This window comes from Saccharomyces paradoxus, chromosome VI (genome assembly GCF_002079055.1).
Source record: "Saccharomyces paradoxus chromosome VI, complete sequence".
In the NCBI taxonomy this organism is placed as follows: Eukaryota; Fungi; Ascomycota; class Saccharomycetes; order Saccharomycetales; family Saccharomycetaceae; genus Saccharomyces; species Saccharomyces paradoxus.
In genome coordinates, this window is record NC_047492.1 from 144,179 (window position 1) to 167,162 (window position 22,984).

At 36.9% G+C, this 22,984-nt stretch overlaps 9 protein-coding genes and 1 non-coding gene across 10 annotated transcripts; 6 read left to right on the plus strand and 4 right to left on the minus strand.

Annotated features, from left to right (window-relative positions):
- Positions 1–18: 18 nt before the first annotated feature.
- BLM10 (proteasome activator BLM10) lies at positions 19–6,450 on the plus strand (the record flags this gene model as incomplete). Its single annotated transcript, XM_033910168.1, has 1 exon — positions 19–6,450. The coding sequence occupies one exon, from the start codon at positions 19–21 to the stop codon at positions 6,448–6,450; it is 6,432 nt and encodes a 2,143-aa protein (XP_033766059.1).
- Positions 6,451–6,882: 432 nt separating this feature from the next.
- On the plus strand, positions 6,883–7,530 carry SEC4 (Rab family GTPase SEC4; the record flags this gene model as incomplete). The annotated part of the gene is made up of 1 exon (XM_033910169.1): positions 6,883–7,530. One exon carries the CDS (start codon positions 6,883–6,885, stop codon positions 7,528–7,530), a length of 648 nt encoding a protein of 215 aa, XP_033766060.1.
- An 815-nt stretch (positions 7,531–8,345) lies between these two features.
- VTC2 (vacuolar transporter chaperone) lies at positions 8,346–10,832 on the plus strand (the record flags this gene model as incomplete). Its single annotated transcript, XM_033910170.1, has 1 exon — positions 8,346–10,832. The coding sequence occupies one exon, from the start codon at positions 8,346–8,348 to the stop codon at positions 10,830–10,832; it is 2,487 nt and encodes an 828-aa protein (XP_033766061.1).
- A 252-nt stretch (positions 10,833–11,084) lies between these two features.
- MSH4 (MutS family protein MSH4) lies at positions 11,085–13,721 on the minus strand (the record flags this gene model as incomplete). Its single annotated transcript, XM_033910171.1, has 1 exon — positions 11,085–13,721. The coding sequence occupies one exon, from the start codon at positions 13,719–13,721 to the stop codon at positions 11,085–11,087; it is 2,637 nt and encodes an 878-aa protein (XP_033766062.1).
- A 333-nt stretch (positions 13,722–14,054) lies between these two features.
- On the minus strand, positions 14,055–14,128 carry SPAR_Ftrna2N. The gene has a single exon. It is a non-coding gene; the product is annotated as a tRNA-Asn (tRNA).
- Positions 14,129–14,810: 682 nt separating this feature from the next.
- On the minus strand, positions 14,811–16,631 carry SPB4 (ATP-dependent RNA helicase SPB4; the record flags this gene model as incomplete). Its single annotated transcript, XM_033910172.1, has 1 exon — positions 14,811–16,631. The coding sequence occupies one exon, from the start codon at positions 16,629–16,631 to the stop codon at positions 14,811–14,813; it is 1,821 nt and encodes a 606-aa protein (XP_033766063.1).
- A 207-nt stretch (positions 16,632–16,838) lies between these two features.
- Positions 16,839–18,167, plus strand: DEG1 (pseudouridine synthase DEG1; the record flags this gene model as incomplete). Its single annotated transcript, XM_033910173.1, has 1 exon — positions 16,839–18,167. One exon carries the CDS (start codon positions 16,839–16,841, stop codon positions 18,165–18,167), a length of 1,329 nt encoding a protein of 442 aa, XP_033766064.1.
- Positions 18,168–18,821: 654 nt separating this feature from the next.
- On the plus strand, positions 18,822–19,433 carry LOC1 (Loc1p; the record flags this gene model as incomplete). Its single annotated transcript, XM_033910174.1, has 1 exon — positions 18,822–19,433. One exon carries the CDS (start codon positions 18,822–18,824, stop codon positions 19,431–19,433), a length of 612 nt encoding a protein of 203 aa, XP_033766065.1.
- A 291-nt stretch (positions 19,434–19,724) lies between these two features.
- Positions 19,725–22,244, plus strand: NIC96 (linker nucleoporin NIC96; the record flags this gene model as incomplete). The annotated part of the gene is made up of 1 exon (XM_033910175.1): positions 19,725–22,244. One exon carries the CDS (start codon positions 19,725–19,727, stop codon positions 22,242–22,244), a length of 2,520 nt encoding a protein of 839 aa, XP_033766066.1.
- A 140-nt stretch (positions 22,245–22,384) lies between these two features.
- Positions 22,385–22,852, minus strand: YPI1 (type 1 protein phosphatase-activating protein YPI1; the record flags this gene model as incomplete). Its single annotated transcript, XM_033910176.1, has 1 exon — positions 22,385–22,852. One exon carries the CDS (start codon positions 22,850–22,852, stop codon positions 22,385–22,387), a length of 468 nt encoding a protein of 155 aa, XP_033766067.1.
- Between the last annotated feature and the right edge of the window lie 132 nt (positions 22,853–22,984).

Here is a 22,984-nt window from a genome sequence, read left to right on the forward strand (position 1 = left end):
TTCGATTTGTTACCGCCAATGACCGCTAACAATGACGATGATATCAAGTCACCCATTCCCATTACCAACAAGACCTTATCCCAATTGAAACGCATTGAGAGAAGCCCAGGAAGGCCCAGCTCTTCTCAAGGTGAGATAAAACGTAAAAGGTCTAGGCTGTTTGCCCCAGACGGAAGACCGCATTCTCCGCTAAGAGCAAGATCTGCTACCCCAACGCTGCAGGATCAAAAACTATTCAATGGCATGGATTCCACGTCCCTTTTGAATGAAAGATTACAGCATTATACGCTGGATTATGTTAGCGACAGGGCGCAACATATGAAGAATATATACGATCCGACATCTCGGTGGTTCAGCAGATCAGCGAGACCTGAATTTCCCATTGAAGAGTTTTTACCATATCAGACAGAAAGTCATGGGGAGCAAGCGAAATATTTGTGCCATGTCTTAGTTAACCTTTACATTGCCATCAGCTCATTAGATATACAAGGCTTGATTTCTATTTCCAGTAAAGACCTGGCCGATTTGAAAAAGGAGGTGGATGATCTAGCTCTTAAGACCGATCTTTTCAGATTATCTAATAATACGGCAGAGAATGACTTACTTGGTAACGATATCGCCGACTACGATGACGCGGAAGGCCTGGAGGACGAAATGGATGAATACTTCGACTTAGCAGGCCCAGACTTCAATGCCACGGGCAGAATTACTGCTAAGTCGGCTACCATTGTGAATGTAAACCATTGGACCAATGAACTCAAGAATTGTCTACATTTTGATTTTCCAGTGGCTCTAAGAAAGTCACTTGCGACAGTTTATTATTATTTGTCTCTTGTCCAAGGCCAAAAGGTGTATAGGCAAATGCACGTCGATATGTTTGAAAGATTAGTAAGCCTTGATGATGACAGAACAAATTTCACTGAACTGTTGCAGAAACACGGCCTTTTGCTAGATCATCAAATCATGCTCAATTTTCTGTGCGAATTTTTACCTTATCCAGATCCTGACTATGCTCGTTATGAACTATCATCGAAGGAAGATTTACAATTATTTAGATTGCTTTTGAAGCACGCACATAATGCAAAACCATTTTTCGATAAGTCAAAGGAAAATCTATTAATTGACACGATGAATTTTCTGTTGTCCAGTCTTGCGCCATCTACGATGATGGCTGTCATGCCTATTGTTACATCCATTGTTCCTTATCATTACCATATACATTCTAAGATTATTGATTATTTCCCGTTTTGCTATAGCATCTGGAGCTCAGTCAGTGCAAACGTGGCCATCGACACTCACATGTATGATTTTGTTGGGTCGATTTCCAAAGACGTTCACAATAAAATTTTAGGCAGTGATCATGAAAATGATATAATTGGAGTGGAGTTTGGAAAATTCGGAATTTTTACTGATGACCAAATGACTTTTATGTTCAATAGGCTACAAGGCCATCTTAGAACAGACGGTCAAATACATTCGTATTCCCGCACGGTAAAGCCTTTTATTTATGCTATAAATGGATCTAACAAGGGTAAGTTTTTTGAGAAACTATTGAGTTTAGCCAAAGCAATCGAAACATTTATTCATCCCTCTAATAATGGGTTTTGGACTAAGCCGAATGCTAAATTCGTCCATGCGTTTATCAAGTCTTACCACGGAAGGGTTAAATATGAGGGAGATGTTTGTGCCAATGATGTTACAAATGGGATATGTTTAACTTCCTCCTGCCACGAAGAAATTGTTGAGATATTCCTAAATATTATTAGTCTGGGTTCACAGAATAAAAACCCTGATATTGCCAATTATTACATCTCTTGCTTCGCTTATCTGTTAGAACTGAATCCTTCAAATGCATATTTAATTTTTGACAAAATACTGATAGATTTGTATGATACACTGGCTGATCAATTTATTAATTCGAGACACAGGATAATTTCCTCTTTAAAACAATTTACAAGAGTAATTCGATTTATTGTGATGGACAAGCTATACCGGGTGCATATAACAAACATCCTTTCGATGCTAGTCTCCAAACTTGATATGAATGACACTAATTTAACAAGCAACCTCATCAACGGTATTGTATCCATAGCCGCTTTCATCCCTATCCAAACTCTCGCTGGAGAAGAGGATTATATATCGTTTGAATCAGATACTCTTCCTTTAGTTCAACAACATTTTTATCACATTAAAAGCGGCGAAAGTTCGAAGACCTTTCAAGTTGACGATAAACTGTTAAATAGCGCTTTTAAAGCTTCCACTACAATTTTTGAAAGTATGCTGAAAGTATACGTAGAAAAGATTTTCCAATTAGTCGATGTAGACTTAGAGGACTCCTTGGTCACTAAAATAAACCAAACAACCATGATTTTACAAGAGTCTATGGACGATAAAATATTCAATTATTTTGCTGCTTTATTACAGAGAAACTTTTGGAGTAATGACTCCTTCAAGGAAAAGGATCCAAACTATGAATTAGTAACTATCCCATTAGCGGCTTTAATTAGAAGGAATAATGCTTTAAGTAAAGACTTGGTCAGAAATCTTTTATTCCATGTCAAAGAACAGATCAAAAGAGGCGCCGGGTCTGTGAGAAGTACTTCCGAAATTCAACAGAGAGATGTTAAGTTAGTTTTGTATTTGACGGCACTAAACGATGTCTTAAGACAATGTCATGAGTCTCTATTGGAGTATAGCGATGAGTTGATAACATTCATGAAATATTTATACGACAACGTAACTAACCCACCGCTGGACGTTATTACATCTATTGTTATTCACAGTGCCTTAGCAACTCTATGTACCACTGAAATAACTGACTGTCGTCTATTTCCGGAAGACTCTAAAATCCCCGAAAAGGACAGATGGGGGGGACTACAGTTCGATCCTAGAAGATTTGATAAACAGCATTTAAACTTTCAGTGGCATGTACCTTCTAGTGATGAGATAACCCTATCCATAGGCATTCTAGAAAGTCTTACCGAATACTGTATCAATAACGTAGAAGAACTGATGAGAGCTCCACGAAATGATTCCGAATATGGAGATATGATACAAAAATATGTCTTAGTTATGACACATACCCTTTCCGGGTCAAGTTTGCTTTTTGATCCTGATTTTAATAAATATAGAACACAATCAAACTTGTCATACAGAGAGAAACTGGTTTTGTTGAAGAATATCCGTGAAAACAACTGTGATCCTCAAGAACTGGATATTGATATTGAACAAATTCGTTCTGGCAAGGACGATGAAGACTATATTGAAAGCAAGGATATTGAAGCAGGACTGAATGCAGGTGTTTCTGATGTTGTGCAGTTGAGAGATGAGTTTCCGGATGAATTAATTGTTGATGATCCAATGGTGTCTGAGATGCCTTCTGGTGTGAATACCCCTATTGCGAGTGCACATGGCGCTGACAATTCATCTATGAGTTCGGATCTTGCCTTCAGAGATTTAGATATCTATAGCTGTAATTATTACTTTGGAAATACCACCGAGGAGAAGCTACAAAACCCACAGTACATACAAGTTCACAGAGTAAGAGCACGCATTGGACATTTCTTTCACAAGCTATATGTTTTTCTATCTACCAACTTTGAAAACAACACTAATATGTTCCAGATTTTATTGCATGGATTAAAAGTTTGGTTTACAGACCTGGGACAAGAAACAGTCTTCAATGAAGACCCGAATGCCTTCATTGACGTTGATTTCCTAGAAAATGTTCAATCTCTCTCGCACGTAAACGAGCCTTTCACGAGAACCAATTTTGCGATTAGAGCAAACAGTTTGCACCAAAGTAGGGTTCTATTACATTCAACAAATAGAAAAGGTTCTAAGCTGGAGAACCTTTTGTTGGTTGACATCATACACTTAGCAACATCCCTTTATCCCGATATTTATAAACCAGCACAAGGAACCTTGGTACATTGTATGAAGCAGTTAGTTGGGTCATATGGTGTAGTCATCAATAAAGTTATTCCATTGTTAGAGAAAGCGATTAGGGATCATGATTATATGAAAATTCAAGTTATTTTGAATGTGTTATTGATTAAGAAAATTCATAGAAAGCTTATGACGGATTATAAAGACATCGACAAATTGGTTTTTCTGCTTATTGAATGTTGTCGTGTGAATGAATTAGAAATTGGTATGTATGCGGATAAGATCTTAACTGATATAGTGATTGGAATTAAGATTCCTTCTAGTGTATGTGTCATTTCCGATGAAGCTTTCTTACCTTTAGCACCTCCTGATGGTACCATTAATTTGCAAGTTGAGGCAGTAAAGCTTGCCAAAAAGAAAAAGCGTGAATACTACCTTTCGCTGTTAGTCGATTTGCAGAACAAGCTTTTAGATAAACTGGATAATGAGGAAGAGATGGGGTGGAAGATAAAAATGTTTATTTTGCGTTTTGTTACGCAGGTGCAATCAAATCTGGAAAGCAAACCCGACAAAAGGGCAGTATTTTCCATAACCTCACAGATCTCCACAAAACATCCAGAAATTATACATTTGGTTGTTAAGTCATTGTTGTCAACGTGCAACAAGATAATATCTCTATCTGACTATGAATACGACATCACTAGGGCCTATAAGAATGAATTCAATCCATCATTCGTTGAAATACTGGATACCTCGGATACAAGCTTCCCTAAGACCTTTACCAAAGAGATGAATAACTTCGATAACCCCAAGTATTTTATTGATTCAAGAGCATATGTCGGCTGGCTATGTTGGGGAAGACCTATGTACGTCATGTCGTCGAAAGCTTTAAGCCTTAATTTACGTGAGAACGAACTAGAAGTCCTGAAGACCACTGGTCGCTTATTGACAAAAGGATTTCTGAAGGATGTCACAATGAATTTGGTCCAGGATAATGAAACAAGGGGAGTTTTTAGCAGTGGTAACGTATCATTTTTTTCTTTGGTAATCCTTTTGATATCATCCGGTTTCTGTGAACTAAGTGTGTCGGATCTTTTTGAACTATGTGAATCGTACTATAACAAGGACGATAAAGCTTCGATGATTATGTCTGTCGAGATAGTGGCTGGTTTAGTTTGCGGAAGTAAGTTTTTGACGGTCTCTGATTTGGAGAAACGCGACGTTTTTGTCGAGAACTTCCTGGCTAAATGCCTAGATTATGAATTGAACCACGACGCATTTGAAATTTGGAGCACCTTGGCATGGTGGTTACCTGCTGTCGTTGATCTAAGAAGATCTAAAACATTTTTTAGTCATTTTATCAACGCCGATGGCATGTTCGACCGTGAATCCGATGCAGCTACACATCAGACCTCTAAAATTTACATGTTAAGAAGTATTTTGATGAGTATGGAGTTTAGAGCACCAGATGTTCGTAAACTGTTTAATGAGTTGGTATTTGATCATCCATACGATCAGGTTCGTCAGGCCGTTGCTAAACTATTGACCACTTTAGTTCAAAATCAAAGCAATCCGTCATTTTCAGATCCAACGACATTGTTAGAAGCGGAACTGAATGATCCAGATGGATTAGGGTTACCATTAAAAAGGGTTCCGGAAAAAGTGGATGCGTATATCAAGAAGCAGTTTGAGATTATTAAAAATCTGGAACATTCCGTTATCGGCTTGAGCCCTCAAGATTTTATGAAGACAGACTATTTTTACAGGACATCCACAATGTTTTATTGGATCAAAGAAATGGCGAGAGGGCCTAATAAAGTTTTGTTGGTCCCATATTTAGTGGACTACGTGCTGCCATTTCTGATCAGTTTAGTGAAACACAAAGATGTTTGTGCTCTTGCCAGTTTAGATCCTGTTCGATTGTATGCTGGCTTAGGCTATATGCCGATCAGGAAGAACCACGTGGCCGCCATTGTTGATTATGTCTGTTCATCAAACGTAGCCCTGTCGTCAAACCAAACAAAACTGCAGTTGGCCTTCATCCAACACTTTCTATCGGCAGAACTGCTTCAACTTACTGAAGAAGAAAAGAATAAAATTTTGGAATTTGTTGTCAGTAATCTGTATAACGAGCAATTTGTAGAAGTGAGAGTTCGTGCGGCATCCATCTTGTCTGATATTGTACATAACTGGAAAGAAGAGCAGGCATTGTTGAGTCTGATCGAGAGGTTTGCGAAGGGGCTTGACGTCAACAAATACACCTCGAAAGAAAGACAAAAGTTATCCAAGACGGATATCAAAATTCATGGTAGCGTTTTGGGTTTGGGAGCTATTATATCGGCCTTCCCATACGTTTTCCCCCTACCGCCATGGATTCCTAAGCAACTGAGCAATTTATCCTCGTGGGCTAGAACTAGCGGTATGACTGGACAAGCTGCGAAGAATACCATTAGTGAGTTCAAGAAGGTGAGGGCTGACACTTGGAAGTTCGATAGAGCATCTTTTAATACGGAAGAACTGGAAGACCTGGAAGGTGTCCTATGGAGAAGTTATTACGCTTGATCCATGTATCCCATGCATACGATATTAACTATATATCTAGACATGTATAATCCTGAAGAAATAAGCGAAGCTATCTGCTGATAAGTTTTATTCCAAAAGTAGGCCATTAGCGCAGCTATGATCACGGCTGCGTGCCTGGTGCCGGGTAATAATTCAACTTTTGAGGAAAACTGGAAAGTTCACCACTAGGAATGATCAACGGCAGGGAAAGGTTATACCAAACAAAGCACTCTACGCTTAGGGAGCTGAAAACTTGAATTACCCATTACAGCTCGCCTTTTAGTGATCTATTATTCTGACCTATTGTAATTCCAAGAAGATAATCTAGGGACTTTTTTTTTGGAAGAATAAGAAAAGGAGAAAAGTAGACAAATTGTACATACACAAGGGCATATCGTTCACCAGAAAGAATATAAATATAATAAGATAAAAATGTCAGGTTTAAGAACTGTTTCTGCTTCTTCCGGCAATGGAAAGAGCTACGACTCTATCATGAAAATTTTATTGATTGGTGATTCTGGTGTTGGGAAATCGTGTTTATTGGTTCGTTTTGTTGAAGACAAATTCAACCCGTCATTTATTACTACCATTGGTATTGATTTCAAGATAAAGACCGTCGATATTAACGGTAAGAAGGTAAAGCTGCAACTTTGGGATACCGCTGGTCAAGAACGTTTCCGGACCATCACTACAGCATATTATCGTGGTGCTATGGGTATCATTCTTGTTTATGACGTAACAGACGAGAGAACATTTACTAATATCAAGCAATGGTTTAAAACAGTTAATGAGCATGCGAATGACGAAGCACAGCTACTGTTGGTCGGTAACAAGAGCGATATGGACACTAGAGTGGTAACAGCTGATCAAGGTGAAGCTTTGGCTAAGGAGCTGGGTATACCATTCATCGAGTCCAGTGCTAAGAACGATGACAACGTCAACGAAATTTTCTTCACCTTGGCTAAGTTGATCCAAGAAAAAATTGACAGTAATAAACTTGTTGGCGTTGGCAATGGTAAAGAGGGCAATATTAGCATCAATAGTGGGAGTGGAAACAGTTCTAAATCAAATTGCTGTTGAAGAGAAGAAGATTTTTGCTTCTTTGAGAATTAATCGGGAACTGGAATTACAGCTGGAAACCGCTTGATTCTTTTTCTCCTTTTCTCAATATTCGCAGGTTATTTTTCCTTTATATATACACGTTCTTTGTATTTTTTTTTGTATACCATACTTACTATTTTTTATTAGTCATATTAGATGTCTCTTTTATATTATCTAAACAATTCAAACATCCCATGCCAACCCTTCTCAGCATACTGCTTAGAAGTTATTTTCCTCAAGCAATTTGAAGAAAATCAAGACAGAATTTAGAAAAATATTGCAGCGGGAAAGAAGTACCTAGCTTCCCCTGGGACTTCTTATCCTGTGCGTAGATTTTACTTGCAAGATCGAGTACGTCTAATTCGTTCCATTAATCCCACTGGTAGTAAAGTTTTACTGGTTAGATCTACTATTCAACTACTTGCGCTTATGTAAGGTTCCTGTATGGTTGCATAATCATCCAATTCAAAAAAAACCCACGTGCTGCTTTGGAAATGAATCCGCTATTGCGGTATAGCACTTCCAGAAAGATACTGCGAAATCCACTTTATGGCATGTTTAAGCAATTAGTATCTCAGTCATTAAGAGTTGCTTCTTCTCCCTTTCTTCTTGCTTCCTTTTCTCTTTCCCATTATGACCCAGAAAAGGCTGCCTTTCTTCGTCTTATCTTTTCTATCGGAAGCGAATTACTGGGAAAGAGGCATAGGCATAAACAGATAAAATAGACGAAAAGCGTTTACAGAAAAAAAAGTGGGAAGAACGACTACATCTCAACGTAACTACGCCCTTTTGATATGCTGTTTGGAGTGAAATTGGCCAATGACATTTATCCTCCTTGGAAGGGTTCTTATATTAATTATGAGGGTCTCAAAAAATTTCTAAAGGAAGATAGCGTGAAGAATAGAAGTGACGATAAGAAATCACACTGGGACGATTCAGATGAGTCCAGGTTTGTGGAAGAGTTGGATAAGGAACTTGAAAAAGTTTACGGTTTTCAACTGAAAAAGTATAACAACTTGATGGAGAGATTGTCTCATCTGGAGAAACAAACAGATTCGGAAACAGCTATCAAGGCCTTGAACGCCGATGCATTTCAACGTGTCTTGGAAGAGCTGTTAAGCGAGTCTACTGAATTAGACAATTTTAAGAGATTGAACTTTACTGGGTTTGCCAAGATTGTTAAGAAACATGACAAGCTATATCCAAAGTATCCATCTGTCAAATCTTTGTTGGAAGTTCGATTAAAGGAATTGCCCTCCCATTCGGAAGAATATTCCCCATTGCTGTATCGTATTTCCTTTTTGTACAACATTTTGAGAAGTAATTTTAACACCGCCTCTCAACCCTTAGCCAGCGCTTCTAAGTTTTCTAGTATTGCCAGCAATGACATGGACATGAATTTTAGAAGCTTCAAATTTTGGGTTCATAATGACAATTTAATGGAGGTTAAAACAAGGATCTTGAGACATCTTCCTGTATTGGTCTACGCTAATGTTCCCTCCGAAAACGATGACCTGGTTAATAGATTCGAATCAGATATATCAAATAATGATGAAATTGTGGGTAGTTCAAGTTCCAGTAGCAGCGTAGAACATGGCCTGGGAGGACGTTCCTATGATCCACTAATTAACACGCTATATTTTGACAATGAGCACTTTGAATTATATAACGACAAGTTATTGAAGTTAAATTCAGCACCAACTTTAAGATTAAGGTGGACTGGCCAGTTATCCGATAAGCCGGATATTTTCTTGGAAAAGAAAACTCTTATTGAAGACGAAGCCACTGGGAAATCTGAATTTGATCTAACAAAATTACAACTGAAGCAAAAATTCATTAATGGATTTATTTTTGAAGGCGATAAGAAATTTAAAGAGCAAACTTTGAAAAAGTTAAAAGAAAGCGGTACAGCAGAGAGAGATCTAGAAAGATTAAAAGAAGATTTCTCTGATATTCAAAACTTTATCATCAAGAATGAATTACAACCAGTTTTTAGGACTGTTTACACCAGAACTGCTTTTCAGATTCCCGGCGATGATAAGATAAGGGTAACCATTGATTCTAACATTGTATTCATCAAGGAGGATTCATTCGATAGAGAGCGTCCGATTAGAGGCCCTAATACCTGGCATAGAACTGACATTGATGCCAATGTTGCAAATCCCTTAAAATTTCTGAGGGAAGGCGAATATGCTAAGTTTCCTTATTCAGTAATGGAAATCAAAGTGAAAAGTTCGTTGGATTCTTCGATGTCAGCTAGTTCTATGATTTCTAACGTAAAACTGCCTAAAAAGCATGGCCAATGGTTGAACGATTTGACGAATTCTCATCTAGTCAAAGAAATTCCAAAGTTTTCTATCTTTGTGCAAGGTGTGGCATCATTGTATGGAGATGATGAAAAATTAGATATCTTACCATTTTGGCTACCAGACTTAGAAACAGACATTAGAAAGGATCCTAAGCAGGCGTATGAGGAGGAAAAGAAAAAATTGCTAAAACAAAAAGAGATACAGAAGAAAATAGATGGGATGAGAAGACTTTCGAACTTCAAAGAGCCTCAACACCAGGCGCCAGAACCAATATCCCATGAGGAAACTGAACGTATTATTTCCCAAGGTGATTTGGAGGCTGACGGTTCATCAGATGAGGAAATTGAGCCAGAACCTCACTCGAAAAGATCAAAGAAAGTTCGGAGAAGAAAACCCAAGGCTACTTTCTTAAGAATCTTGGCTGGAAGAGATCCAAAGTTAATGGGAGTGGATTCTGAAGAGGAGGAAATTGAATTGCCGCCTGGAGTGAAAAAGCCATTAAATTTATTGAAAAATGCTGGTCCTGTGAACGTAGAGGCAAAGGTTTGGCTTGCTAATGAACGTACATTTAACAGATGGTTAAGCGTGACCACTTTATTAAGTGTTTTGACATTCTCAATTTATAATTCTGTGAAGAAAGCCGAATACCCTACTTTGGCTAACTACATGGCATATGTTTATTTCGGCTTAACAATATTCTGTGCTTTATGGTCCTATTCTATCTATATGAAAAGAGTTGACATCATCCAACAAAGAAGCGGTCAACATTTAGATGCACCACTTGGTCCAGTTTTGGTTGCTATTGTTTTATTTGTCACTCTAGTAGTTAATTTTGTTATGGCGTTTAGAAACGCAGCAAAATCTCGTCAAGAGTTGCAAATACAGAATTTAGAAATTCCCGAAAGAATACCAGAAGTATTGAGGCCACTTCAAAATTATCTATTCAAGTTAATGGGGCCAAGCAGTGATTAATATATGTACTCTATCTACTCAAACCATGTGTTTTTATGTTTGTAATGTGTAGCGAAAAATTATCATCCGCCAACGATTAATTACTTTTGAAAAATATACTGAGTAGAAAGCTTTACGTTATTTATCAATATGAACGCATTTACACGAACATCGTTCTATCTGATTTTTGCATCCTCTACATACGTTAATGCTGGCAATCACTGAGTAGGGAAATGATAGATTTTAGTTTTAAGCTAAGCGACAAAAGCCAAATTATCCTTCAAAATTCTCGATAAATTCGGAATTTATTTCTCTTAATTTTTCCAAAGTCAACAGTCCCTTTTCATTTCCTGCGCATTCACTCAATATTGCTACAAGATTGTGTATTCTCTTCATTTGGTTTATGGTCTTTTGGTCAACAACATTATTTGAATCCTTGTTTTCAGTCCTTGCTTTCGCAATTTTCAAAAGTGAGTGAATGTTGTACGCTTCTGTAATAATATTCGGGTTAAATATTTTCTTTACCACCTTTATTCCACTATTTTCTATTGCAACAGATTTCTGGGTCAACTGATACTTCATTTCAATGGAATTGTCATTGAGAAGAACAGCATCCATATGAAGATGGGAAACCGCTGGCTTCTTGGACATTATTTTTGGAATGTCCTGGAAGTGTGTAGAAAGAAATACCGTTGCCCCCGTTCGAAGTAAATGTTCGGTAACTGCCAAAGACACACAAAACCCATCAGCGATGCTTGAACCACGGCCAAGTTCGTCTAAAATTAATAATGTTTCTGTATTTATATCATCTAAGAAGTAAGCCATTTCTTTCATTTCAAAACCAAAATTTGATGAGGTCAATTCCATGCTGTCATTGCAAACTCTTGCGTGCAAGTGTTTAAAGATGGGGAAAGATCCATAATGTGCCGATATACCAGATCCCATTTGAGCCATTATGCAAATAAGGGCAACTTGCTTAAGGTAAACTGATTTTCCACTCATGTTGCATCCCGTTATGATTTGTAAGCTGGAACTATTTTTTGTACTTGATATGGTGTTAGGAACAAAATTTTTTATGACCTTTTCAAGTAGCGGATGTCTTGAATCTTGAATTAGTAGATTGTTTGTAAATATTGGTACTGAGTAATTATTTTCTTTCAAATTATAAGTGAATGAACAAACCAAATCCAGAATAGCCACTGCTTCTGCAATCATAAATAACTCAGAAATATGGGTCGCGATTTTGTCAAGCAGTTCATCAACTGTCTCTTCACTCAAAAGCAATATCTCTTCCATAACTTCCTTTAACCTCGCATTTCTTTTAATTATGTTTAGGGTTGTACATTCAATATAGTTCTTTTTTATTGTTTTTGAAATGAATATATCTGGAAGTCTAGCGATGTCGTCGGTAAAATCACGTCTTTTTATTCTGAGGTAGAAGCCTCGAGCCGAATCATAACTGTGATCTAAATTGATTTTGTTTCTAGCAGTAAGATCCTCTACCTCACGAAAAAATTCCTCTTTTACCTCCTTGTAAATTTGTCTTGAAACATCTAAAAGTCCATTGGAATCACTCTTCACAGCATATGAACGTTGGTTAAGTAGTTGTATAGCTGAGGATGCCCAAACACAATCTTCATTTATACAACTATCAATTGATTTTTCAATTTCTATGATTGCATCATTGTTGAATATTTTTTTGGTTTCGCTAATTAAACGGCTTTGTATTGACTGATCATTAAGTGTGTTTTTCAGTGACTTAACGCTTTGTATAGTTTCCTTTAGCAACAAAACGTAATTAATCCTTTGGTCCGATTTTATTGCCGAATGATTAATGCATAATAACCTTGAAAATAGTTTATCCAGATCAGCTAATGATTTCATTTCTGATCTTAACTTTTGTAAAAGGTCGTCATTGGCTTTCAATTCTTCCAGAGCCTCCAACCTCATTTCGATACTATTTCTATCAGTTAATGGCTGGAGTATACTGTTCCGAAGTGATCTTTGTCCCATTTTAGTTGAGGTAGTATCCAAGAACTTCCATAGTGATATACCGTTTTTATCCAGTTTATTTTCTACAAGCTCCAAACCTCTGACGGTTTTAGAATCGATCAACATTGTATTTTCTGTTCCTTCAAACTGTATACGTAGTTTGCGAAAAGCATTCAAATTTCGTGTGCTTTTGGATATAATCTCTTCCATGTAGCTTATCGCAGCAGATGCAGCGCAAAGAGCAAACGTTTTATCTATAACCTCTTCAATTTTTAAGTTCTTTTTTGTATCATCTATTAAGTACTTTGTAATCGCCGCCAGTCCATCTTGGCTATTGAAGCACTTTCGTGAGCCCTCTTCAATTTTAACAGTCTCAGCCACGTTGAATTTTATCATTGTCGCTAATTTTGATACTGTTGGGGTTAGAGAACTACTTGGGATCAGTATTTCCGTAGGTTGGTAAATTTGGAGTTTATGCACTACGCGAATGTAAATTTGTGAATCCATGAAGTCTGAAAGATACATCTGTCCTGTGTTACAGTTGATAATACATAACCCAATTCGCGTACTAATGTCTCTCGGAACTTCGTATATACAACAAAGAACGCAGTCAACACTAGGACCGAGGAGTGAAGCGTTGGTGCTGTATCGACTTAAGGAAGTTGTAGTTCTAGAGGCCATTGATCCATTCATTAAGTAATGACTATGCGATGAACCTTTCTCATTGTTTTCCCATGTTGCCTCTGCTACTTGAAGCGTTCTCTTTTTGGGAATCCAATTACTAATATTCGTTGGCGACTTTTGATTCCTCGTACTCTTTTTCGTACTTGGCTTCGAAATATAATTTGAAGAGTTAGCCGCCGACCTTAGGTTGAAATAATTCGTACTGATAAAACTGGATAGATTAGATTCACTCATTAATAATGCTTTGTCTCAATTAGCTTCAATTGCTAATGCTTCACTTTGTTTTCTTTATACGTTTCACTTTAAATAAACAATTCAAATGCTCTTTTGTTACTTTGTTGATGATACCCTTATATATATGGAGGCTGTACATTCGGCATTCAAATAACGAAATGAAGACGCGGATGAAAAAAACTAATAAATTAGTTTATTGAAGGAAAAGAGTAAAGTGTTAAGTAAAATGCTGCTCTCTCATGTAGGTACCACATATGAAAACATTAATTCACTTTTCATATGAAGAAAACTATCATTGAATTATACACAGTTCAATAAAACAAAAAAATTTAACGACCCCAGTGAGGGTTGAACTCACGATCTTGCGATTAACAGTCGCACGCCTTAACCAACTTGGCCATGGAGTCAACTAATTCTGAATTATGCTGCATTAAGTGATAAATAATACTGGTGTCTCGGCAATCCTAATGTCTGTTAGGAGAGTAATGTTGGAATGAGAACCTGTTGGAATAACCTAATATCATCTATTTACTAGTATTCATGTTACTATATTATCACATGCGATGTAAGAGGATGGCATAAAGATTGAGAAACAGTCATCCAATCTAATGGAAGCTGAAATGCAAGGATTGATAATGTAATAGGACAATGAATGACAACATATAAAAAAGAAGATAAAGTAATATTATTATGTAGAACTATCGATTCTGTTGGAACGAGTAGTAATTAATAGTAACATAAGTTGCTATGGTAACACAACAATTATCCGATTGTTCTCCTAATTCTCAGAACCAACTATACTCTATCAATTAGTATTCTTATTCCAACATCATTATTCCTATCGATTGCTTAAAAAACCGGTATTCACCCGGTTTGGTTATTTTCTGAACGTAGTATCTCTTTCCTGCTACTGATACATGAAAACAGGAAATAGCTATTCTTCTTTCAGAGCAAGCATAATGATACTAGAATATTTTAAATTAAGTATGCATACAAAAAAAAATCTATTTACTCACTATGATGCTACAAGTTCATCCATTGCTTTAACAGAATGTTAAGATCTACGAACAATGCGACTTCTTTGCAGAATTATAAGCCGTCAAAACTACCCTGGATGGTTTTGCTGGAAACTTTCTTCCGCTTATTCTGTAAAACAATTTCTTTCCAATCCTCTTGAATATGCTCTTCCTCAGCATTTTCATTGAGTTCTTCAGCTTTCAATTCTTCTTCTATGGCCCTCCTTTTTAAACTCATCTTTTCCTTCCTTTCGAGCTTTCGTTCTTTTGTCGATGTTTTATCTGACCAAGCTAAATTCTTCTTCTTCAACTCACTTTTTATCTTCTTCTTGTCATTAATCAGATTTATATTTTTCAGCGTTTCCTGTCTCTCCTTTTCACGTTTTTTGTCCTTGTATCTATATTCATCCATGTTAACTGGGGGATCTACCAGCCAATTCCCTGGGAAAACCCCTTCTTGCTTTTCAGTGATTAAGTACTTTGTTATCTCAGGCATTCTAGGTAGGCGGAAAAGACCGTACATTTTTGCAATACCAACATAATCTAACGACTGAAGTCTAAAAATTGAAGTTGCGGAATGGTTTGAATAATATTTAATGAAGGCAACATATGCTTTAACACCCTTGTCAAATCTATCCCTATCTTCGAATATCCAATCTCTAAAGTTTTCGTAAAAGTTTGTTGTAATGCCCTTTACTTTCAAATCAAATTCTTCAAGTTCCACATTTTTGACTAGCATGAAAGGAACAAAGTCCTCTTCTCTGCCTTTATTAAGAAATGTGATTGCTTTACCCACCCTATTTGCTCTACCAGTTCTACCACATCTATGCATGAACATATCAGAATTTGTAGGAGGATCAAGCTGAATGACAAGATCAACGTCGGGTATATCAATACCTCTAGCAGCTACATCCGTAGTGAATAACACGGAATTACCTAGCGAATCGGTAAATGCTGCTAGGGTCTTTGTTCTTGCTGACGTTTGTAGTTTTCCATGTAAGGAAAATACTTCTACTTCATTGACGAGGATGTTTTTCTTTGCCAAATGTTGAATAAATGAGTAGAAATAGGAGACTGATACACATGTTGGAAAATATACAATACATTTCTTGAACTTGTAGTTATTCAAAATGCTGACTAAAAGTTGCAGTTTTTCGACAGGATTCACGACACAGTAATTCAATTTCAAAGAAGAAGGCGCCTGATTCTTAGAGTTTACAGTAATCCTGACAGGATTTCTGAGCCCTGTCTTAAAGATATCTGATCCCGCGCTACGCATAGTTGCGGAGAATAGACCCGTTCTTCTTTGCTTAGGCAATAGCCTCAGGATTTTCTCAATATCCTTGATAAAACTCACATCTAGCAACCTATCCGCTTCATCCAAAATCACCATACTACATGCTGACGTTTTTACTGCTGGCATTTGCAGAAAGTCCAAAACTCTACCAGGTGTTCCAATCAGAATCTGAGGTCTATTCCGCAGGAAATTACTCACATCGTCTCTGACTGTGGCTTCATTGGTACCAATCAGGAGTTGGCATTTGATAGGGAACAAGTCAGAAGGATAGTGTTCCAGGAATGATAAAAATACAGACTCAATTTGGCGAGACAATTCTCTTGTCGGAGCAATAATTAATGAATGAAAATGTGCTTTCTTGAACTTTGATGTATTTGCTTCTTCCTTTGCGACTCTCTCTAGTATAGGTATAACAAACGCTGCGGTCTTACCTGAGCCTGTTACAGAATCAACTACCACATCCTTGTTGCCAGCAAGCATGGGAATTGTTGATGCTTGAACTGGGGTCATGGTCTCAAAACCCATTACATCCAATCCTGTCCTTATCCAAGGAAGTAGAGAAAACTCGAGATTTTCCCATTCTAATGACTTTGACATTGTTTTTATTGCTGCTGAGTCCTTTAGTATTATCTACTCTCACTACATGTCGAATCAATGGGCTCATCTTTGAGAAACTCGCTCTTTTTCTCAGTGAAAAATTTTTGTAAGCGAAAAGCCGGCTCAAAATAAAGAATAATATAGGATCCTCTCGAGATGTCACATGTGTAATTTTCACTGCCTTACTATAATAACCAGGTCCCTTGAATGACTGATTTCATTAAAAAGCTAGTTGGGAAAATGAAAGCAGTTTCAACAGGCACTAGTGCCATTGGTAGCAAGAAGGAGTCAATTTACGTGAACTGGTCCAAAGAGCAACTAATACGAAGGATCACAGAGCTAGAAACCGCTAACAAGGCACATTCTGAAAAATTCCACCACATCGAAGATAACAAGAAGCGCAAACTTTCGCAAGAAGAGATTACCAAAAGCAAGGCGAAAAAGGCCCCAAAGAAGTTTGACTTTTCTAAACATAATACCAGGTTCATCGCTTTGAGATTTGCCTATTTAGGCTGGAATTACAATGGTTTGGCCATTCAGAAAGAATATACACCTTTACCAACAGTAGAGGGCACTATTTTGGAGGCCATGAATAAGTGTAAACTCGTTCCATCGATGGTTTTACAAGACTATAAATTCAGCAGATGCGGCAGAACAGATAAGGGAGTAAGCGCTATGAACCAAGTTATTTCGTTAAAAGTCCGTTCCAATTTAACAGATGAGGAGCAGCTGGATGCGGCCAACGACTGCAGGGAAATACCCTATGTTCATGTTTTAAATCAATTACTACCCGACGATATTCGTATATCAGCTGTCTGCCTCAGACCGCCACCTAATTTTGATGCAAGATTCAGCTGTGTTCACCGGCACTATAAGTACGTTTTCAATGGAAAAAACCTGGATGTTGATAAAATGTCTAAGGCGGCATTATATTTTCTTGGTGAGAAAGACTTCAGAAATTTTTGTAAACTTGATGGCTCAAAACAAATTACCAATTTCAAACGGACAATAATAAGCTCCAAAATTCTTCCCCTTTCTGAAACTTTCTACTGTTTTGATCTGATTGGCTCAGCATTTCTATGGCACCAAGTTCGTTGTATGATGGCCATTCTTTTCTTAGTCGGTCAATCACTTGAAGAGCCAGAAATTGTCTTGCATCTGCTTGATATTGAGAAAACACCTCAAAGGCCTGTTTACGAAATGGCAAATGATATTCCATTATTGTTATATGATTGTAAATTTCCTAAAATGGAATGGCAAGAGCCTGCTGTGGACGACTATAAGGCAATAAAATTCACGACAGCAACTGAAGCACTGACATTACACTACGAACTAAAGGCTGCGGTATGCAATATTTTTAAAGATGTTTTGCCCACAGCAGATACCAATAACTTCTCAAAGACAATTATTAACTTAGGCGATGGAAAGGGCAAAGTAGTTGGAAGCTATGTGAAACTGAAAGATAGAAATGTTATGGAACCTGTCGAAGTTGTTAATGCGAAATATTCTAACAGAAAAAATAAAAAAATTAAATAAGATGATAAATATTGTATAATAAAACTATTTAGAAATTAAATCTTTCGTAATCACGTGTATACAATTTACATATTTTATTAAATATTTAATAAAATTATGAAAAAGGATATTTTAAAAACTAAAAATAAGAAAATAAATAAACAGGTTTTTGATTTCCGAAGGTATAAAAAAGCTTATGAGAAGGAAAAAAGAAACTCCACTATGAAATTGTAAAATTTTGACCTCTACACACTTTCAAAGTGTAATGCAATGACAGGTCAATCACCTGAAGATGGATTCTCGCTTTTTTTTGTCTTCTGTTTACAGGATATAACACCTATTGCACTACTTAACCTATTATATTGTATGGAGATCAAGGGCAAAATATCCCTTCGAAGAGTGACAGCAGATCTCTTGGATTCATCCTCGAAACAAATAACGTCTTATTTCTAAGAATGGTAAAATTTGGCTCCATAATTTGACTTTATTTTCGTGCTCCACAGATTTTCTTTTTATTTTTTCTTCTTTTTTTTTTTTAATCCTAGAATAACGGCGATGAGGTGAAGTTTTTTTTGGACTGAAAAAGAAGATCGATAGTGCAAACCACGAATTAAAGTTTCAACTGAAGAGCAACAGCAAGGTCAAAGCTCCGTAAATCTATACAATTAAGAAAAAATGGCTCCAAAGAAACCTTCCACAAGGCAAACTTTGAGAAGAGAGGTGGCACCTGAAGTCTTGCAAGATTCGCAAGCCAGAAATCAGCTAGCGAATGTTCCTCATCTTACCGAAAAATCTGCCCAACGCAAGCCTTCCAAAACAAAGGTTAAAAAGGAACAATCTTTGGCTAGACTTTATGGTGCTAAGAAGGACAAGAAGGGGAAATATTCTGAGAAAGACTTGGATATTCCAACACTCAATAGAGCCATCGTTCCGGGTGTTAAGATAAGGAGGGGAAAGAAAGGTAAAAAGTTCATTGCTGATGACGACACTTTGACTTTAAATCGTTTGATAAAAACTATTGGTGATAAATACGACGATATAGCTGAAAGCAAACTTGAGAAGGCCAGAAGATTGGAAGAGATACGAGAATTGAAAAGAAAGGAAATTGAAAGAAAGGAAGCGCTTAAACAAGATAAGCTAGAGGAAAAAAAAGACGAGATTAAAAAGAAGTCTTCTGTTGCAAGGACTATACGTAGAAAAAATAAACGTGATATGTTAAAAAGTGAAGCAAAAGCTAGCGAAAGTAAACTTGAAGGAAAGAAGGTGAAAAAGGTCTCATTTGCTTAATAATTTTGATCGACTAAAACAAGTGCAGATAGTCTACTGTATAATATATAACACTCTGGAGGCAAGTCTTTGTAGAATGCCTTTCATAGAACCGTCAATATCATATCATTGCTAAATATACTATTTATCATTGCTCATTTCGAGCAAATACCGGGTAATGATTAATGTTGGTTTTTTTTTCAAATTTTGAAAACTCACGTCTTCCTAGAAGAAATCAAACGCATTGATTCATTAAAATGAAATACTTGAACAACAGTTGTGAAGAAAAAGCTCACTAAAAGAGTAAGTGATATGTTGGAGACGCTACGCGGGAATAAGCTACATTCTGGTACCTCGAAAGGCGCCAACAAAAAGTTAAACGAACTTTTGGAATCGTGCGATAATCTACCATCAGCATCTTCTGAATTGGGTTCAATTCAAGTGAGTATTAATGAATTGAGAAGACGTGTTTTTCAATTGAAAAGCAAAAATAAAGTTAGCAATGACTATACCAAAGCCCACTATTTATTGGCTAACAGCGGCTTAACCTTTGAAGATGTTGATTCTTTCATTAAAGACTTGCAAACGAACCAATTTTTGGAACCAAGTCCACCCAAAGTAATTGAGAGTGAGGAATTGGATTTCTATCTCAAAACTAAAAAGGAAGAGAACATTTTGATGTCTATCGAACAGCTTTTAAACGGTGCTACAAAAGATTTTGATAATTTTATCAATCATAACTTAAATCTCGATTGGACTCAGCATAAAGGTGAAGTCATGAAAAACTTTGGTATCCTTATACAAGATAAGAAAACCATTGACCACAAGAAATCGGTCAGTTCTTTAGACCCGAAACTTCCAAGTTGGGGCAATAAGGGCAATAATATTTTAAATAGCAACGAATCCAGATTAAATGTCAACGAAAATAATATTCTTAGAGAAAAGTTTGAGAATTATGCAAGAATTGTATTTCAATTTAACAACAGTAGACAAGCAAATGGAAATTTTGATATAGCTAATGAGTTCATCTCAATATTATCTTCTGCGAACGGATCAAGAAACGCTCAATTACTAGAGAGTTGGAAGATTCTGGAATCGATGAAAGGTAAGGACATTAATATTGTTGAAGTCGGAAAACAGTACCTTGAGCAACAGTTTTTACAATATGCCGACAATTTATATAAGAAGAACATGAATGAAGGATTGGCAACCAACGTCAATAAAATCAAGTCCTTCATTGATACAAAGTTGAAGAAAGCAGACAAATCATGGAAGATTTCTAATTTAACTGTTATCAATGGTGTTCCAATATGGGCCTTAATATTTTATCTTTTAAGGGCAGGCCTAATCAAGGAAGCATTGCAGGTTCTAGTAGAGAACAAGGCTAATATCAAAAAAGTAGAACAATCGTTCCTTACTTATTTCAAAGCATATGCTTCTTCAAAGGACCACGGTTTACCGGTGGAATATTCCACCAAGCTTCACACCGAATACAACCAACATATAAAAAGCTCACTAGATGGCGATCCTTATCGCCTAGCTGTCTATAAATTGATCGGAAGATGCGACTTAAGTAGAAAAAATATTCCTGCAGTCACTTTAAGCATCGAAGATTGGTTGTGGATGCATCTCATGTTGATCAAAGAAAACGACGCGGAAAATGATCCTGTTTATGAAAGATACTGCTTAGAAGACTTCCAAAACATAATAATATCGTATGGGCCATCTCGCTTTTCAAACTATTATTTACAAACACTTTTGTTAAGTGGAATCTATGGATTAGCTATTGATTATACTTATACGTTTAGTGAAATGGATGCGGTACATTTGGCAATAGGGCTAGCAAGCCTGAAGCTATTTAAGGTTGATAGCTCAACACGTTTGGCAACAAAAACTAAGAGAGATATCAGGTTCGCAAACGTACTAGCTAATTATACCAAGTCCTTTAGATATTCAGACCCTAGAGTTGCTGTGGAATACTTAGTTCTAATCACCTTAAATGAGGGGCCTTCTGATATCGAGTTATGTCATGAGGCCTTAAGAGAGCTAGTGTTGGAAACTAAAGAATTTACGGTTCTTTTAGGTAAAATTGGACGCGATGGAGCTAGAATTCCGGGGGTGATCGAAGAAAGACAACCTTTACTACACGTTCGTGATGAAAAGGAATTTCTGCATACAATTACAGAACAAGCAGCAAGAAGGGCGGATGAAGACGGTAGAATATATGACAGTATATTATTGTACCAGCTTGCTGAAGAATATGACATTGTTATTACCCTTGTCAATGGTTTATTAAGTGATACTCTCAGTGCGTCAGATTTAGACCAACCATTAGTTGGACCCGATGACAATAGTGAGACGAATCCTATCTTGTTGGCCAGGAGGATGGCGTCCATATATTTTGACAACGCTGGTATATCGAGACAGATTCATGTTAAAAACAAAGAAATTTGCATGTTACTCTTGAATATTTCCGCTATCAAGGAGCTATACTTCAATAAACAATGGCAAGAAACATTATCCCAGATGGAGCTATTAGACTTACTTCCTTTCACAGACGAACTATCTGCTAGAAAGAAAGCACAAGATTTTTCTAGTTTAGATGATAACGTTGTGAAAAATATTCCAAATTTGTTGATTATTACTCTAAGCTGTATATCGAACATGGTTCATACCTTGAACGACAGTAAGTATCAAACGTCCACAAAAGGTCAACAAATCGATTCTCTAAAAAATGTTGCGAGACAGTGTATGATTTATGCTGGTATGATTCAATACAGAATGCCCAGAGAAACATACAGCACCTTAATCAATATAGATGTCTCTCTATGATTTTTTCTAAATATTGTGTATTTTTGTTTATATCTATATGTCAGTATGCGCGCATACTCAGTAAAAGTGTTAAAATGACAATACAAAAAAAGCTATTTTACCTGCTCCATCTAATATTTTGGCTTTCGTTCTGAAAAACCTTAATCTGTCTTTTCTTGCTGTTTTCGCCTATATTCAGAATAATCCGGTTGGATTTCATAGGCATTGGGGCTATATGTCCTTTTTTTCTCAAGTTTACGATGGCGTCTTGCCAATCTTCTTTGTCTGCGTTCGTTAAAGTCAAGATCTTTCTCATTCTCAGATTCCGAAGAAGAAGATTCCGAAGAAGAAGATTCGTCATGATCTGATGGGTGGTTGCACTCTTCTTCAGCCTCATTTTGTGGATGAAAAATACAACAAATCTTGGTCTTTTTTTTATTCATATTTTCATTATCAATCACATTTTCTTCCCATCTTACGTTGTGCCTCGTGGGCCTTGCCTCTTGAGTTCTTGGAGGGTCTTGAGTTGCTCGAAGCTGCAGAACTGCAGGTACCTCTTCCACACTCACCGTTCGGGACCCCGCGGTCTGTTGTTGTTCTGATCCCATAGTCATTTGATTTCTACTCATCCTTATACAGTTAATTGAAGGCTAAACTCGCAACTACTGGCTGTTATAAGCTCTTGGGCGATTGATTCGAATCGTTTCTAAATGATTAATATGGCCCCTTGTTTACGCTGGAACGCACGTCGCTAATGATTT